The sequence below is a fragment of the Zonotrichia albicollis genome, chromosome Z, assembly GCF_047830755.1.
Source record: "Zonotrichia albicollis isolate bZonAlb1 chromosome Z, bZonAlb1.hap1, whole genome shotgun sequence".
NCBI classification, from domain to species: domain Eukaryota; kingdom Metazoa; phylum Chordata; class Aves; order Passeriformes; family Passerellidae; genus Zonotrichia; species Zonotrichia albicollis.
In genome coordinates, this window is record NC_133860.1 from 52,904,809 (window position 1) to 52,924,337 (window position 19,529).

General features: G+C 34.1%; 1 protein-coding gene across 5 annotated transcripts in view; it reads left to right on the top strand.

Moving 5' to 3' along the window:
• Positions 1 to 19,529, top strand: part of VPS13A (vacuolar protein sorting 13 homolog A) — a 101,928-nt gene that overhangs the window by 50,879 nt on the left and 31,520 nt on the right. For 2 of the 5 annotated variants that reach the window (XM_074533565.1, XM_074533567.1), the window contains exons 38-51: positions 292 to 512; positions 1,624 to 1,856; positions 4,834 to 4,926; positions 5,390 to 5,746; positions 6,488 to 6,589; positions 7,903 to 8,061; positions 8,180 to 8,441; positions 9,317 to 9,477; positions 10,566 to 10,669; positions 11,945 to 12,242; positions 13,407 to 13,802; positions 14,605 to 14,709; positions 14,802 to 14,947; positions 18,529 to 18,568. In XM_074533565.1, coding sequence (XP_074389666.1) covers positions 292 to 512; positions 1,624 to 1,856; positions 4,834 to 4,926; positions 5,390 to 5,746; positions 6,488 to 6,589; positions 7,903 to 8,061; positions 8,180 to 8,441; positions 9,317 to 9,477; positions 10,566 to 10,669; positions 11,945 to 12,242; positions 13,407 to 13,802; positions 14,605 to 14,709; positions 14,802 to 14,947; positions 18,529 to 18,568 — 2,677 coding nt within the window. Of the gene's footprint in view, positions 1 to 291; positions 513 to 1,623; positions 1,857 to 4,833; positions 4,927 to 5,389; positions 5,747 to 6,487; positions 6,590 to 7,902; positions 8,062 to 8,179; positions 8,442 to 9,316; positions 9,478 to 10,565; positions 10,670 to 11,944; positions 12,243 to 13,406; positions 13,803 to 14,604; positions 14,710 to 14,801; positions 14,949 to 18,528; positions 18,569 to 19,529 lie in introns of all 5 variants that reach the window. The other 3 variants (XM_005492402.4, XM_014270876.2, XM_074533566.1) reach the window with 2 other exon arrangements.

Sequence of the window (19,529 nt, forward strand, 5' to 3'; positions counted from 1 at the left end):
ATACATACATACATACTTACATACATACTTTTGATATGTAAAGGAAATATGATGGTTTGTCTTGTTAAATTATTAACGTCTTAAGTTACCAGTATGGGATTCCAGTTAGTTTTAAAGTTACAAAAATTTAGTGCTGCTGTTTTTATTAGTCATGTTCCAAAATTATTTGCACTGCTTTTTAAATTCAGTCTTCTTAATGTATTGCATCTGGAATGGGTATCTTGAGTGTTTTTCAGTATTTGTGGCTGGCTTTTTATTGTTTCCTTAAATGCCTCCTTAATTGTGTTTCAGAATGGTGGAAATGAAACGTGGATTTGAAAAAAAAGTTATGGTGGATGTAAACTACAAACAGGGGAGAGATGGCACTGCTCTTGATGTTATTGTTCAAGAGATCTACCTTTGTGCAAGCATGGAGTTTCTACTTACTGTAGCAGATATATTTCTAAAGGCTAATGCAGAAAGTGCTGCACAAAGAAATCTCAAACAGCAGTCATTACCTGTAAAGGACCAAGGTATATACCAGTATACACCTTGAAATAGTTCAAAATCTGCATTTGAGTATCAGCTTAGTTTTGATATTGTTATATGTAAAAAATACAGTACTCCTTTTATGCTATTTCCTATGTTTATATGTATAGAATGGCTTGTAATCATTGATGTTTCTTTCTTTGCATCATGGAGATAGATTAATGACGTTTAGTATTTCTTTCCAAATGAAGTCTTGTCTTACTAGAGAAAGAGGATACCTAAAATGTATGTTTAAAATAAAATGGGATTAATAGAGGAGCATATTATATATATTGTGCTTACATGTGAAATTGGCCTGCCTGATATTGCTGCCTAGAAATGTCATTTCAGTTGTCCACTGATGTGCATTTCTTCCTACATCAGAAAACAGATTTTTAGCTTGAGTACCTGACAACAAAAATTGGTCCATTAGAGCATCAGAGCAGGAAATACTCTTTTTATGCTTCCAGGCCTCAGATAGTTGTCATCAGAGACCAAAGCAAGTCCCTGGTTTTTGGTGGTGTTTTCCTGTTCTCTAAATATTGTAGTTGTGTTGCTGTCAGCTAGGCCTTTTGTGATTATTTGCAGATGCTCAAAGTCTGAACAGAAAGGAAGTCTTATATGAAAGTGTATTTTAATGGCAAATGTTTACATTAGTCATCAGTAATGCTGCATTATTCTCCCGTGGAAAAATGAGCTACTCCAGAGAGCAGAAAATGTGCCCAGCATTTTTGTAAAACTCTTATCAGTTGGCAGATGTAGGGTATGGAGTGAAGCTGATATATTTGTTAATGTCAGAGATAATAACAGTGGTGATACTTGTCATTTTCATTCAACAGTGGTTATCATTTTCATTTTGACAGAGCAACTTTGTGGAGTCTTCTGTTGTATCTAAGAGTAATTAGATGTTAAGTGGTTTTGTGTCTGCAATGAAGAGGCTAGAAATGGCAGTTGCCCTGAATAGTCAGTGCCTCCCTATAAGTTAAAAGAATTATATCATTATTGTAATTATTGTTATTAATTATAAAATTAATTATATTAATAATTAAATCAACAAGAAAATAATTGAGATTTAATCTTTGAACGAGTAAACTAATGTTATTTATATTTCTGAAGCATCTGTGCAGCCTGTATCTACAATGGAAATGAACATTGTTGTTAAAAATCCAGAGATTGTGTTTGTGGCTGATTTAACAAGAAGTGATGCTCCTGCATTGGTGGTTACAACACAGTGTGAGGTCTTCATTAAAAATAGCCCTGAAAGATACAACATGACAGCTGCTGTTAGAGAAATACAGATGAAAGCATGCCCATTTCTTCCGGAAGAAAGGAAAGGGAGCATTACTACGGTGAGTTTGTAACCATGCTGTGTGTTTAAAAGGTGCCATATAACTTAAAAGGTGCTGTGTAACTAAAATACAGGTAATTTCTGCAATGTTCATCGTTAAAATGTATACTACAATATAGTACTATAGATTTACAGTATGAGTAAAATTTTGTGGCTAACATTTTGTTGATTTTATTCTCTTTTGTCTGATACACACCTAAAGCGTTATCTTGATCTATGGCATTGGGGTTTGCTTTGTATGACAAGCTACAATGCAGAGTCCCAAGGAGTATAATGTTATCTTTCATTTCATATGTAAGCCCAATAAATAGAAATTTGTAAACATATGCTATGTCAAATGCCATATAATAAATTTGGAGTCTAAAACTTTGTATTAAAGAGAATATCTAAGAGAATAACAGTGTCAGGAAAAAAACAGGGAAGTGCATATTCAGAATCCTGTACTTACTGTATGCTGTTCATAAATTCCTTTATGTTTAGGTCTATAGATCTGTTGTAGTAAAGCTGCCTATTTATATTTGGCAACAGAATCAGACTTGTTAGTTACTGACCAGGTGAAAGTCGCACTGACTCCTGGAGCTTCTTGCAGCTTTCCTGACTCTACAGCAGACTGTTCCTCAATTAACTCTGTGATGATATCATTGCATTAAAGAAAAAATTCAGATTGGCCGTATATACAACAGTTACCCGTGTTCTCAGACCACAGAGGAATTTTGAAGAGCAAAACTTTTCAGCTCTCTGTATTGCCTGCTTACTTATGGAGTGATGTAGGAAAGACCAAAGCTGTAAGCAGAAAGAACTGGATCTTCCTTTTCATCTGAGTTTCAGGTAGAATTCATAGCACCTCAGTTTACTCCTTGGGTTTACCCAGTCTTTAATTCCACTAAAATGTTGATGTAGTCATTTTGGAAGTGATGCACTAGCATTGATAGCCACAATGCAAAATTGTTCGACTTCTGGTTTTGTGGCAGGCAAATGTGGCATAAATGTTACTTTCTTTGTAGAAAGCTATTGGGCATGAAATTTTCCCTCTTACAGGAATATCTTCTGATAGAATCTCTTATCTCAGACTGTAGAAACAGGGAAAGTCATCGGAATCTGACAGAATGCTTGTGTTATAGATAGGGAAAAATACTTCAGAGGACACTAGTTTCAGTGCTTAATACCTTCCTTGAAAGATAAGAACGTTTTTGAGAAAAATAAAAAAAAACCACCCAAAAAAACCTAGGTAGGAGCATAACTGCTCGTTTTGAAAGTGTGTGTAAGCAAACCTCTGAACCCAGGCTTTTCTGTAAACAATCTAATTTTACTCTGGGAAAGTACACTAGTACACTGGAAGCAAACCACCGGGAGATCCTAAGTCAGAAATACAATTTAATAGGAGAATTAAAATACATTTAATAATGCAGAAACACTGATGGAGACAGAATATAACCTGACACCTGTTAGTCAGGGTATTGGTAGCAGTCTGATTAACTGGTGGCTGCAATCCTGTTGATGTGTCACATGTGGTTCTGTTGAAGGCAGTGATCCTGTAGAAGGGTTTGATCTTCCTCTGAAGGTCCTGTGGTGGCTATGGAGCTCTTGGCCTCTGAGAATCCAGTAGCCATTTGTGATGTTCAAACCTCAGATTGTATCCAGGTAGAAATGCTTGGCTTCTCTCCCTGGGCACAGCATCTCGCAATGGGATGATGTAATTTTATCAGTCGTGCAATGAGGCTTGATGGCCCATTAGGAGAAGATATCTCTCTCCCCCTGCCCTCCACCCCAGAGAGATGAGTCGTGGAGGAGATAAAGAACACTGTCCCACCTGGTTTTAACAGCTTATGAAGATGGTGATAGAGTACATACTTTTGGATACATCTTACATTGTAACCTAAGACAGAAAGTAATTAGGTTGGATGAATTCATCCTTTTGATGACAAAATCATCAAAACTGAAAGAGACCTTCAGGATCATTTGATGGAGCTCTCAACCCAGCACTACCATAGTCACCTCCAAACCATATCCCTAAGTGTCATGTCTAAATGCCAAATAGGGAAACTAACCTCTAGATTTAAAATACCATGAATGATGAGGGTTTTTTTGTGTATTTCTCATATGTGTGTTGGTCTAAAGAGAAATCTGTTATTTTTCATGCCTGAATGTAATACAGAGAAAGAAAAAAAGGTAATTCAAGCAATAGGGTAAAAACAATATTATGGACAAAAACTTCTGTTAGATCAAACTTATTTGGGAAAAGTGTGGTTAGACTAATTCAGGGTATATCTATGCCTCCAGCATCTGATTCAGATATGGACAGAGATGTCAGAAAAGATTGCTGCATCAATATGGTTTGAAATTATAGTTTTTGAAAGACTGACCATCTCAGATGGGGATTTGAGAGCAAATTTTCCTGTCTGCACAGTGTCAGTATAGTCTAATTGCCTCTGCGTCCTCTATTAATAACATTGCATTGGTTTTGTTTATAGCATACCTCTAATTTGGTAAACTTTGGCAAGTGAAAATGTTCAGGGACTGATTGCAAAACAAAGTTGGAACTGAGTGATTGTGTTTCAAATGTCTGTATTGTTATTCAGGAAAGCTGTAACTGTGTCATTGCTGCATTGCAATTGAAAAACGGGTTTTCCTCAGAAGTCAGAGACATGATGATGCAGGGCATTGAAGGTATCAGAAGATTTTACCCTAAGAATGGGTTTACTGAAGTGTAATATATTTTATTGTAGTTGATGTTTCAGACTTTAATGATTGAGAATGTCTGAGGTGATGCTTCTGGATACTTGTTTTTTCTTTCATCATGTTACTATCGTTCAGATTTCTCTTAATTTTGAAAAACCAAATATGGGTAAGTTTTCTTTCAGTAAAAAGGAAGAAAATCTTTCATTAATATAAAAAACTTTTTTATGTGTATGATTTCAAAGCAAGTTTATAAAATATTTTTCTCTATATATGACATGTATTTTTACTTTATTGTATAGGTATTGCAGCCTTGTGACTTGTTCTTTGAAATGAAACAGTCAGGTACTAGTCCACAAACAGCTGATCTCACCATTAAATCTCTAACAATAGAAGTAAGTAGACTTGTGTTATGTTTTTAATTTTCTACTTCCCACTAAGCAGGCTATGAAATTGCTTCAGGAATGACTGAAGTGGGGAATTGTTCCTGTACTTCATTGGGTCACTTACCTGTTGAGCATGTCAAAATGAATAAAATTGAAAATAAACAACTGTGTCACTATGCTTCAGTTTTGAATCAGTGTTTTATTAAATGCCTGGTGTGGAGAGATAAGTTTTGAAGTGTTCGGATAAATCATTGAATGAAGTAGTTTAGAAAGCCTCCATCTGGAAATAAGGCAGGGATAGCAAATGTGAAAAGATTGAACTATTGCTTGTGGAAGGGAAGTATGTTCAAATGAGAGCCCTGTAGAAAATGGAAGCGTTTTGTTATTGTAATTTACTTATATTTTTGTGTCTGAATCTAGCTATTTCTGTATTAGATTCTCATTTCCAGTTATTCCAATTTCTTATTTGCAGGTTTCACCAATAATCATAAACACAGTAATTACTATTACATCAGCCCTTTATCAAACTACGGAAACAACGAAAGAAGAGATTAGTCAAATTCCTCCTGACTTGTGGAATAAGAAAGATATAAAAAATCTGAAAATGTGGTTTCTTGAAGAGACTAATGAAAATGGAGATAAAAATCCTAAGACTGAACTAGTTCCCACAGGAGAGTCATTGAAACTTAATATAGAATCTGTTTTTATAACACTTGAAGCTGGGGTTGGGCACAGAACAGTGCCGATGCTTTTAGCCAAGTCCTCGTTTGCTGGAGAAGTCAAGAACTGGAGTACTCTAATCAACCTACATTCTCGCCTTGAGCTAGAGGTAAGGAATCCTACATAAAGAAACAAGTTTTCCTACGATGCTAAACCTTATTGTCTAAATCTTACATGCAATTTATTTAGACAATAAAAGAAAAATAACCCAAATATTTGGTGACTAAACTCCTGCAAATATGTGTTGTGGGAGCATGATGGGAATGAGGGGTTAAGATAGCTAAGTTAGAATGAAAATCTAATGCATTAGATGTAATGTTAATTAATGGCACAGTAATTGGTGTTATGCAGCCTCACATTTACACTCCTTGCAAGTTCTTAAAGACCTGTTGCATCAGTGTTAAATGTTGGAATGGCAGTTGGCTAAAAGTCTCTAATAATCTTCGGTTAATGTTACAGTAGAATATATAATGTGTTGTTTCTGTAAAACGGTTTTGTTCATAAAACATCCAAATGGACTCATATTTGGAAATTAGTAACAAAATTCAGTGATTGTTTTACGTAGATTCTTCCTTATTTGTAGTGTTTTTGAATTCCAGTGCACCTACCATTTAAGCCGAAATTGTATTTTAAGTGGCACAATTTTTATCACTTATTTGAAAGGACTTTGCAGTAGACACTTAGCTGTCTCATTTATTTTTCTAATGCATTTGTTTCATCTTAAGGTAGCTGCTGAAAGCGCAATCTGATTATGAATCTTTTAGATTACCAAAATAATTAATATACTGTAAATCAGAATTTTTTATTTAAGTTTTATGTAAATTCCTAACTGCTTTCTGGATTTTGATAGGTACATTATTTTAATGAGATGTTTGGTGTGTGGGAACCTTTGCTTGAACCACTAGAAGTTGAGAAGACTGACTTATTCAGGCCCTGGACTCTTGAAATCAAGGTATAGTTTACAGAGCTGAGCTCAGATATTGCATTATGATACCTTAAAAAAACCAAATCCTCTCCACCTTTCATTTCTGAGACTCATCTAACAATTTTATTCCTTGTTGGTTACTGGGAGTTTTTTCCCAAATAGTAAATGAAACCACTTCTTATATGAGGAAAGATCCAGACACTCAGATCTGTTAAATATTGTCTTTCAAGTGGCAAAATTTTATTCTAGTTGCATAAGGTAATCATAACAGCTTTATATCAGTTTTTCCTATTAGGCCATATGCTAACGATGCATTCAGTGATTTTGGAAAGACAAGCCACTGCTCTTGTTCCACAGTAGTAGTATAGCAAAATAGTATTGGAAAAACTGATAGCTGTTGATTAGCGCATAGAGTACTGTGGGAAGAGTGTTCTTACCACCTAATTTTCATCTTCCATAGAAACAGTCAAGATTCTGGTCTCAAACTAGATAAGGCTTTATCAAAGAATGGGAAGTACCTTTTATTTTCCTCCTTCCGTCTTAACTGTTTCATTTCATTGTTTCCTGAATTTTTCAAAATTGTTCAAGTATTTTTAACCTGAGAGGTTGCACAGAACTGAAGATCTACCCTTTTCCTAGGACTATCCTTATCAAAAACTTTCTACAGTGATAGCCTCAGAAGGATAATGACTATGGACTGAGATACTGCAGTTAAGAAACTGCTATTAGAAATACCCCCGACAATTTTCCAGAGAGGTACAAGACATAATACAGGAAAGAGGTAAAAGATAATGAGTCAAACCTCATGTCTTCTCACCTCACCCTGATATGAAATAAAACATTTGGAAATACATAATTTACAGAAGTGTTGAAGGCTAGAGAAACATATTCCATCAGAGCTTTTTATTTTTTCTTTCAATCAAATGAAAAGAAATAGGTATTTGATTTACGGAAATACAAAAAGACTAAATTTGCAGACTGTTTTAACACTAGGAAGGCAATTATGTGTAACATTTTACACAGTGTTGCTCAAGAGGTTAAGATGAGTGTTTTCAGTATTTACTGCATACATTAATAGTTAGTATTATTTTCTTTACTTTGGAATAATCATAAATTTCGTTACTCTTACTTGAATTTCATTGACATCCTGAGTATATAATTTGTCTCTTGTCTTCTTCTCTCCCTCTTTGATTTTATTTGAGAATAAAAACATAAACAACGAAAAAGTAAAACTGTGGCAGGACATAGAAATGGGAAAGGAGACATAGAAAGTCTTGAGGTGAAACTTTCTTCTACAGAATGAGTGGTCAGATAAGAATTCTTTAAACATCTCCTTCCAGATGAAGAAGGCTAAAAAAGTGCTGTTTGAATCAGATGATGAAGAAGAAGAGAACTACAAAGTTCCAGAATATAAAACAGTAATAAATGTTTCCTCAAAAGACCAGCTCAACATTACACTGTCCAAGTTAGGACTGCAAATGTTGAGTAACTTGGGCACGGTAAGAAAGATTTCTTAACTATGTGGTGTTAGAGCTGCTAGATGAATACTTGCAGAGATCATCTTGGTGAAGTTTCACTCAGTGTGTTTATGTTTTGTATTGATTCTTTGCTTTCTAGGCATTTGCTGAAGCAGCCAGTCAAACTTCAGACGTCTTCAAAAAAGAACGAGCACCATTTGTAATAATAAATTCTTTAGGAGTTCCCATCACGGTCTTGCCTAGTGATTCCTTTAGTGTCCTTAATGTTGAATTTGGATCAAAAATATTTCATTTAGAAGACAAAGAGAGTTTAAATATGGATTTTGTCAGAAGTAGAAGTGAGAGTGACCAGTTCACAGCAATGACAACACTGAGTAGCAAGAGATTTTACATTCAGATATGTAAGTTCTAAAGTTCATACATTTTCTGTTTTTGTAAATGTTTATCATCCTTAATACAGTGTCTTGTACAGGTCAATAAATTTTGGAGGACAACATAACATGAAAGGAGTGTCTGTTTGAATTCTACATGCATGGCAGTATTTGAAATCCTGCTTTAGCCTTTACAGCTTAAAGTTATATATATAATCATACAAGTTAAGTTATGCAGGATAGGTTTTTTCTGCTGTGACAAATTATTTATGTAATAATATTTATTGAGTCAGATATTTGTTTGCATTTATATTTTATTGCAGGATTCCGCTGCTGAAAATAATTTTTGTTTTAAAATTGAGTTCTGTATATATGTGTGTTTATGGAAGTTACTCTTAAAATGGATGCTTTTATAAAAAGATTGTTTTAAATAATTTTAAACACCCATAGCTAAAGCTAAAATTAAAATTCAGCTATTTTTAATGGTGAATTTGTTTAAAATTTAAATTGATTTATTGTAGCAATTGGCAATTTTTCAAACTTGACCATTTGATAAATTGTTTTTACAATATAATACCTGTACCTTGTTAATAAGCTATTACATCTTTTAAACATTTCCTGTGAGGCACTAATTTTATTTGCAGTAGCAAAACCCACTTAAATATTTGAGTGATGGACTCATTTACTCTTTTCCTAGTGGCAAGAAAAGAATCTTTGCTGTTTCCTTAGTAACACTGCAAGGGCAGTGTATTAAGAGTGCTGATTGTACTTTTTCATCAGGCAGGTGTTTTTTTTATTCTTTAGGTTGAATGACACAGAAAGTTCTATTGAATACACATTTTTGTCTTTCAGTTATTTCTTTATGCTCCTTTTGTGAATTTAATGTCTCTTTGTGTAAATTCTAGGTCCACATAATCATTCTGCTGTGGAAAAGATTCCGTTGACTAAAGTGGGTCGATGTATTTACAAAGTGAGACACGAGGAATCAGGTGTTGAAAGGTCCATCGTCAGTCAAATTGACACTGTTGAAGGAAGCAAGATGATAACTATACGTTCTCCTATTCAGGTCATTATATATCCATCCATTTGATTTTTTAATGAATGAAAGGAATCCTGTAGTCAATAAATAAACATTGAAAAGACATACTTTAAAACTTCTCTGAGTGGTCCATATAACTTTGCTTTTTGTTTGATTTTTCAAGAATAAAAACCATTTTTAAAGTGACAGATGGACTGGATGCAGGTAGACATCAATCAGACTTTGGATCAGGACATTAATTAATAATGTTAACTAATACTGACTGTAATTTTGGTCTTGAACTATTTGTTTTGTATGAACTAATCAAACTTCATTTCATCTCACCTTGGTTCCACAGGTTATCCTTCAGTCAGGTTATTTCATTTTCTTCATCCTGTACCATTGATATGGTATTTTCAAATTTAGTACAGTGTCAGTTGAAAAGTGAGATGAGACCTTTAGGTATATATGTCTTTAGATTGCATAGTAGTTTTTAAAGACATTATATGGTTTATAGCTAGACTGATAAATTAGATACTGCAGTTCTATAGAGATAGTGTACTTGTTATATTTTGGTTGCTTTTTTTCACTCAAAATGGTTCATGACTTGGTTAATAACAAAATTTACTATTATTTTCTAAATGATTTTTTTTCTAGGAGCTAATTAAATTAACCCTAAAATAAATAAAAATAAATAAATTGCAGGAAAGATAACTAAGTGTCCTAAGTGGAATGGACATTAAGGATTTAACCTGAAACTTTTAACTTCCCTTACACTTCCACTGTATGGATTTTTGAACCTTGTATCTATTATATTTTTAGGACACCACTGTTTGGAAAGTTACCATATAGCTGGGATTTACTTTCCTTTGGTTTTTCAGAGTCTTGTGTTTCTCCTTGAAAAGCTTTTTGCAGTTAACATATCTATTTAATAAATAAAATATAGCATTGAACTGCACAGCCAGGTCATTTAAAAATATTTGCTGTTTTAGAGGCAGTTCTTCTGAAATACTGACATTGAATGGTATATGGGTAAGATGAAAAACAAGACTTCCCAGACTTGCTTTGTTAAGCTCAAAATACTTTGTCTTTACAGTTTTTCCTAATGTGTGTTGCTGGATTTTTATTTTACACAGATAAGGAATCACTTTTCAATCCCTTTAAATGTTTTTGAAGAAGGAAGATGTTTAGGGACTGCTTCGCCAGCAAATGAATTCAACATACCCTTTTCTTCTTACAGGTATTTTATTGTATTTTTCTCTTATTGTAGAATATGTCTCTACATTTTTGATTATTGTATCTGTACAATTATGCTAAAAAATTTGTTTACCCTTGCTACCTAATACTGAAATAATACTGTGCTGTCATTGTTAGGTAGGATCTTTTCAGGGCATGTAGTATAAGTTAAACAGAGTACTATTTCATTGTTGAATCAGAAGGATTTTGAAATAAAATTTTATGAATAAGTTAAATTAGCTAAGCTACTTTAAAAATCTGAGCTCATGTACTTTTGGAACACAGTGATTGCAGTCTTAGTGGGTGATGTTTGGTGATTAATGCAGCTTTTTTGTTTTTTCTGAAAAGGCTTCTTTTAATTTTTTTGATATTTTCTTGATAATTCTCCTTCTTGATAATCTCTTACTCTGACGTAAGAGATTAAAAGCTATACATTTAGACTCTATCAAAGATGTAAAAAAGATACATCAACCTTAGAAAAACTTAGCATATAGCATAACTATGTTATTATCACAAGCTAATAACAAAATTGCAACGAGTTTGAATGTAAACTTTAGTTGAACTGTAACAAAGTTTTATGTAGGTAGGTTTGCTTTGATGGATTTTTTTTATGGTTGCAGAGACTTTTCCCTTCTGTTTTCTCCCAAACACTCTCCTCGTTTTTAATAGTGAAAGCTATATATCTCCTTTATTACTATGTTGTACTGTAGATTCATTAATTCTTTGATATTTCTAACCATCTGTATGAGATTTAGTGATGTTCTGATTCCTTGCAGAGATGAATTCCACTAGGCAGTCAGGAAATGTGTTAAAACTGTTCAGAGCAGCTATATTAAATTAAAGCCATTGCCTTATAAAAGCCATATGTGTAAATAATCCATGAACTAACTTGGTGCTTTATGTGACTGAAAAGAAGGGCACTTTCTGTGCCTTGGTTTTAGGAGTAAGTTGTTGATCCAGGTCTTTAGCTTGGAACAGGAACAGAACAGCACCTGTAAGGAAATTCAGTAGTCTCTTCATAAGAATCTCCAATTACCCTTTCTTTGTAAGGGAAGCATGTGGAGGTATGGAACAAAAAACCCAACTGTTAAAATAATGTGAGATTTTGGGATCCAGTCCATCATTTGATTTCTCCTTTAATCAAGATAGAGGCAGGCAATGAACTACTGCTAGAAATCTTAAATACAAATAATACTAGAATGTCCCTGTTGCATAGTACTTTTTTATAATTGAAACATTCAGTCACATGTTAAGTGTTTAAAAATGTTTTCATTTACAGATCCGTACTGAGTTTGCAACCACTAGCCAATGAAAATGGAGTGGGTGCAGAATTTGATATGTGTGAAGGAATTACTTTTGATGAAATTATGAAAAATGTTGACAGTTTGTTACAAAGGAAATGCCAATCTGTGAAGTCAACTAACCACTCACTTATCATCAATATTGTTCCTGTAAAAGATGCATTGACCACTTCATTAGGTGCAGAAGATGAATGGGATTTTCCATATGTTGTTCATTTATGGCCTTCCGTTCTTCTCCGCAATCTTCTTCCTTACCAAATAACTTACTCTGTAGAGGTAATTGTATAATGCTTGAATTTTAGTGATGTTTCCCACTTAAAATGTGAAAGCTGTTTGAAATGGAGATTAGAACAAAGGGGTTCTGATGGAGTGTTTTTTAAGCAAAATCTTATAAAGGCAAGTCTTATATAGTCTAATAAAGTCTGTATTTCCAGAATTGAAATATCACAGAATGTGAAATGTGGTGTTATTAAGCCATACTTTAGATATATATGCAAAAGAAAACTTAACACTGTACAAGTTGAGCCCTGTGAGAGTCGCTCAAGTGCAACTTCAGCCTAATTAAATAGTGCAGCTTTTTCTGTGAAAAATGTCTTGGGTGAATCACCCTATGTTAGCATTTTATGTGCAGTCAGTGTTTCAGCAGTAGCATACTTTTCTCAGGCCTGCCTTTTTGCCAGGTTTTGGCTTGAACTGCAGCTTACTGCTGGACTTCAAATTGTTTCCAGGTGAAATTAAACAATTCGGTGCACTTAGACTGTTAATAGACATTCTTTCCAGTGCCAGATGAGAGACAGACAAACTTGAGTAAAATACCTAAAACATGCAGTGTGCATGCATTCCTCAACAGTGTAGGTTTCATTGTATGGATCTGGATTGTGCCCCACTCCTTATTGATGTTGCTTAGGATAATGGAAATACAACTGGGAGACAGATTTTTTTTTTTTTTCAGATGATCTTAATATTTAGTATTTGAACTCAAGTAGTAATGGTAAAACACTAATAGTAATACTTCACCACAAGTAAATAATAATTTAATTTAAAAAAAAAAAATTACTAGGACTGGAGCCTGTAGCTTATACCATATGTGTGGAAGTAGCAAGCTCTGTATGTCTTTTACAAATTTAAATTTACTGAAGAAAATACTGTGTTGAGGAAATTTGTCATGTAAGAATATTTGTGTGTTTGAATTTGATGACAGATGGGCTTTTTGATGTTGAATATTGATAACCATGCATTAAGGTTCTCTTTGCAAAGTACTGTTTTAAGGTAGATGTTCAGGAAAGTAGCATAGTTAAGTAGTGCAAAAGGTATTTAAAAATTGTGCCTAAATAGCTTGCATCCTAATTTTTAAAGCTAATTAAAAACTAAAAGTTTCTATTAATTTTGTGTATGATTCATGAAAATGTATCCTGTTTGGTATCTGATTGTCTTTTTAAGGGAAATGGGAACAAATATGACACTCTACAAGAAGGATGTTCTGCCCAGATTCATAATGCAGTCTTGGACCAAACAAAACTAGGTTTGCAGTTGCTTAACTATCTTGATCAAGACTGGAGAAGCGAATATCTTATAAAAAGCAATCTACCTGATATCAGCTTCACAACATTTCAGTGTGTCACAGAGCTGGATAAGACTGAGCTGGATATTGCTGTTCACGTGACCTACACAACTGGGCAGATGGTAATAGAAATTCACAGTCCCTACTGGATGGTGAATAAAACTGGTCGAATGTTACAATACAAAGCGGATGGTATTCACCGCAAGCATCCTCCAGATTACAAAAAGCCCCTCCTTTTTTCTTTCCAGCCTAAAAACTTCCTTCAAAATAACAAGGTATTGTATTTTGCAAACTTGACAGCTGTATACTCCCTTATGTTGCTGTATGAAAGCATTTTTACACTTCAAAATGTGTTTACTCTATCCTGTGCTCTGTAAAAGGCATGAAACCTATAATATCTCTGTCTAAAAACAGTGTTCTAAATAAGCATGTAGTCAAATATGCTTGAGATAGGAAATTTACATTATCAGAGGTATTGTTAAGGAAGAGATCCTCACTTTGAAAGAAGTAGTTCACAGAGAAATTGTTTTCTAAATAAAGCAAATTCCTTTTACATTTAAACTGCATCAATAAAGGTTCTTATTCCAAATAAGTCAGAGAAATTGTGTAGGAAATGTAAAGCTGCGGTACTGGAGCAATGAATGCTATGTGGAAAATTAATACTTGCAGTGGTGGTTGGTAGATTGGTTCTGGGTACGTAGAATGCTAAGGTTAAGTTCACCATTTGAGTTTCCCTAATTTTTGAATTATGAATATTACTGATGGATGAATGATATGAAAGAGATTACAAGAGTGCATTGATTTTCCTTTGAAATTTTAGTTATGATGATTTTTAAACAATCCTTATCTGATTACTTCCTCTGAATTGTGTTATACTTACAACACTTCTTCCACATGGGTTATAACTAAGCATGGTAGAAAATACATCTATGAGATGATACTGGCAGTTGTTATGTCTTGATTTTTTAATAGAAACACCAGTATTTCCATTTATCTTTATGCATAATTTATATATGTAATTTTAAATGTTGTCAGTGACTTGTAAACTGAAAAGTAATTAAGGGTGCTTCTTCACAGGCGCAGCTTCGGGTAACTGACAGTGAACTGTCTGATCCATTTTCACTGGACACTGTTGGAAGTCATGGTTCTGTGAAATGCAAGAGTCATAAAAAGGAATATCAAGTGAGTTAAATTTATCTTCCAAATTAATGATTTTCAGGAGATACAAAGGGGGTTTAAAAAGTGTACTTAAAATAATGTCCTTCTGTTCACAGGTTGGTATCACCATAAACAATAGCAGTTTCAATATTACCAGAATTGTAACCTTCACTCCATTTTTTATGATTTCAAATAGAAGTAATTACACTTTGGAAGTAGCTGAAGAGGGCAAGGAAAAGTGGATTCCCATTGTTTTGCAACAGGTAAACTTATAATGGAACCTATTCCAAGTTGTTTCACTTAGGGGAAAAAGCTGGTTTGGACACTCTCTCTAATGGAAAATGTGAGCCATATATAGTGTTCCATGACAATGCTTGACTATACCATGCCTTTTCAATAAATTATCTGTATCCTTTGCCATTTCTCAGTATTCAGTTAGGACATACTGTAAGGCTGGTTTACCTTGTAATTGGAATTTTTTTATTCAGTCACTTTGTATCATAAATAGTCTGAGAAAAAGACCTCTGCTATATTGTATTATTACTGTATTATCTCTCTGCAGTGGCACTGGAGCTTCTGTTCAGTTTAGCAGTGGTATGTGGTAGAATATTTTGGTTGACCTGGTATGCATGAAGCCACTTAGGTATGGGGAGAAATTCCCTCATGTGATTCAGTTCAGAGTGATCCAAATGGTTCTTCTGGGTTGAGTCTCACTTCTGCTACTAAGTGCTCAATGCATACTTCCTAGAAAGAGATCCCTGACCCTCAGGCCAAGTGGTGTGAAAATGCGTTTAGGGTTCTTGTCTGTGCTGCAGAGACTTTGCAGATTTCGTGTGCATCTCGGTGGTTTGTACTGCAGTATCACACAATTTGTTTTATGTGTTTTTGGGTCTTGGGGCCATCATGCCTTCCTGCAGGACATGTAGGAAAAGCAGTGCTTGTTTGGGGTAGTGTTGGAGGTTTCTTAAAGCTGTAAGTGATCTGTAGTGCCTTCTGGGAAGAGTGAATCCTTCCCCTTCTCTAGAGCCTTATCTGAAACAGTTTAGCCTAAAAAATAGTGTGGTTGAAGGCCCAGTTAATTTCCTTTAGAATCCTAGAAGTACAGGATTGTTAGGCTTGGAAAAGATTTCTTAAGATAATGTATCAAGTCCACCCACAAACCTGGCACTACCATAAAAAAAATCACCACAAAAATAAATCCCCAAATGCCACATCCACAATTTTTTTAACGCTTCCAGTAATGGTGATTCCACCACTTCCCTAGGCAGCCTATTCTAATGCCAGACTTTCCTTTTAGTGAAGAAATTTTTCCTTATAGTCACTTTAAATGTCCTCTGGTGCCATCTGAGGCTGTTTCCTTTGGTCCTGATGTTTGGAGACCAGCTCCCCCTTTGCCACATCCTCCTTTCAGGCTAGTTGTACAGTGTGATAAGGTGGCCTCTGAGCCTCCTTTTGTCCAGACAGAACAATCCCAGCTCCCTCAGCCACTCCTCCTAAGACTTGTGCTCTAGACCTTTCAGCAGCTCCATTGCCATTGTTTGGACACACTCCATCACCTCAATATCAGCATTGTAAATACTCCAAGTGGTTACTAAAATGCTTGCAAACCAAATTGCAAAAGTTAAAAAAATATATTCAATGAGATTCCTAACCAAATCTTTCTATTATTTTTTTGGTACCTTCAGTACATGCTCCTCAGCTGTGCATATTATCTTTAATGATACAGTCAATAAAGATGTGCCATTTAAATAGCATTATTTCAGTTAATGAAATTGATGTGTTGTTCCATTGTGATTTTTATTAAGTGTGCATAAAGGTTTAGCTCTTTATATGTTGAAGTCGCTTCAGCTTCCCATTATGCTTGTCATTTTCAAAATAAGTTTTTTTGCTTTTACTTAACAATGGACTGTTTGTCATACGCCTGCCTGTTCGTTCTATTTCTTAATATTCTTATGTTCCTCTGAATCAAGGTTTTTTGCTTGGCCTTACATAGTTTTTGAGTTCTTTGTATGTATGATTCCTCCTCTAGTTTATTGATAAAGGTCTGAAATGACTGCATCACTATAGCATTGTATGTGTAGTAGCATGGGCAACTTCATATCTAATTTCTTACTCTTGGGAAATATAGTCAGATGGTATTACTTCTTGTTTTGTGGTTTATATTTGATATATCTTTGCTATTAGAATGAGCTAAAATATTTACAAAAAGTTCTGAAATTTCTGCAAAAACTACTCAAAGGTAGTAGTTTTGGTAGTTGAAATACCTTCTGCGTGTATCATCCCTAGGTTTCCATGTTGGCTGTTTTATTTGTATGCTTACAGGATTTTCTCGCTTGTCCCACAAATGTCAGTGTTTCTTAGGTGTTTCATAATTGTACTGATTAAATCTTAGTCTTCTTTCAGTAATAAAGTATCCAGGGAAGACTAAGATCCTGAGTGATCTTAGGATCACTCCTAAAAACTTCTGAAAAGTTAGATATGGCAGTTTACCAAATAGAGGTGTACGAGTCAACAGAAGAATTTGTATCCCCCTCTAAACCTGTTTTTGCATTGTGTCGATATTTTTCTCTTTGATAGGAGGTCTCTAAAAATCCATGTTGTGACAACCTTGGTCTGCCAGGGTTGTTCTTCTGTAATTCAGTTGCCTCATACAATATCCAATAGTTCATCTCTTCTAAATGTAGGTAGTATCAAGCCTCTGTTTGTCTGTCTTTAATCTGTCTCTGTTCTTAATCCAGAACAATTTCCAGGAGCAAGTTTACATCTGATGCTGTTGCTAAGATGGTTAGCTCTACTATTCTGATAGTCTAGATTTTTAAATTTATATTTAATTTATAATTTTTAATTATAAATTATAATTTATAATATATTATATATATATTATATAAATATATAATATATTATAATTTAATAATAATTTTAATTTAATCTATAATTTTTGGAGTATTTCTCACATTACTCTCTTACATTAGGTAAGAGATCTTCAAAAATGAAGCAGCTTATTGAAATGTTAATGCATATTTTGGCTTGCTCCTTTCTCCCACTATTCTATTTTTTTGTCATTTTAAGTTGAGCAGAGACTTTCCTGCTGATTTTTTTAAAATTCACTCTTCTTTCTTAGTGATAGATAGCTTGTCTTTTCAGGAAAGAAAGCAGTTCTTAAGTAGAACTGATCTTCTCTGAGACATCTTCCATGTCCCGTCTTTCCCTGTGGAAAGTACTATATATATCAGAAACCTTAATCACTATTTCTAGAAAAATGCATTGTTTGTCAGAGATTGCAATAGAGTTTATTGGACAGTGATTAGTGTGCAGTGGTTTGCTAAGGACAGTCCTTTGAATTATGTGTAGTGCAAGGCAGTTGATCAACAATTATCCTTATAGAAAGAAGACATTGCTGAAGACTGTTCATAAGACCAGTGCTAAATATAAAATAAAGATCCCACTGTGGAAGCAAAACTGTTGTATAAATATAACATCTGGTGAAGCACTTAACAAGTGTGTGGTAAAAGGCTTGAAAATTTCATCATTATGTGACACAATCTCTGGCTAAAGTCTACTACAAAAATTTTTCAGTTCCTCATAGTTGATTCTGTAATGTCTTGTTTAGCCAGTCTTTTTTACTTACTTGGTTTGGATTTTAAAGTTCCATTTACTATTGACTGATTCTTCTTGAATTTCTTCTGGGCTCAGTTAATTCCATGTTGAGACTTACATGCTGAGTTTTATTATAGTTTACAGCTCAATTTAAATTTCCTTTGTCTGTGGGATACATGTTGATGTAAATTACGCCTTCAATCTTACCGTTTAACTATATTTTTTTCCCTTGTCTTCCTGCTTCCTGTGGTGTGAGAAACAATGGGAAAGGGAACTTAGTGGCATGGTAAGTTGGTGAACTAGTCTTTCACCACCGAAGAATTAATTCTAGGATTCAATGCAGTTAAATATGGACATCTCATTTCTTAAACTATGTTAGAAAAAAATGGTTTTAAAATTTTGGATGCTGCATGTCAACAATTTGAAATATGGGAAAGATGGTCTATCTAAAAAGACTTTGACTCTTGATAGCTGAGAGTTACTATTAGTAATAGCTTGTTATTGTGGCAGGGTTCATTTAAGAGACTTCATTTGTTACCATTAAAACTTTTGTCTTCTCTGTCTCCTGGTTGTTTCCATTTAGCAAGCAAACTATTGAAGAGAGATTGCCTTTGATATTTTTAAATCCACAATGGTTATTATTTCAGCTGTGAATATGAATAGCTGAAGGTGCTTTCTGATTTAGCTGCCTAATGCTTCATACTGTGTGTTTTATACTCATATGTTTATATGTACTTTTACATATGAAACACTTCTAGAAGGACTGGTAATAGCTGACGTCCTGTGTACTCAAGTTACCCTGGGGTGGCATTTATGCTAATGTCCCATTTTGTTGTCATTCATCATCACTGTAAAATTGATTTGAAATTTATAATTTTTTTTTTAAAAGGTCTGCTAATAGAAGAAAATTTTAATCTTTTTCATTTTACCAGCTTGGCATTTTCAATGTTGTAGTTATTTTATACTCTGGATTTTATGAACTTTTTCCATTTTAAATGTACTTCTTGTTGTAAATATGAAGTCCTACTTTTTCCACTTTAGTTCCTTACTCCTCACTTTCTTCACTATAGTCAAAATTATTTCTTGACTTCCTTTCAATGACTTCGTTTCAATTTACTGTATTCAGGTAAGTGATAACTTTCAGGGTTTTTAAATAGGGTTTCTGATCCTAATTGATACACTTTTTGATAGACTTCATTAGATGAATTTTGGGCTAATGTGAATGGCATTTAAAGCCTGGTTTGTAT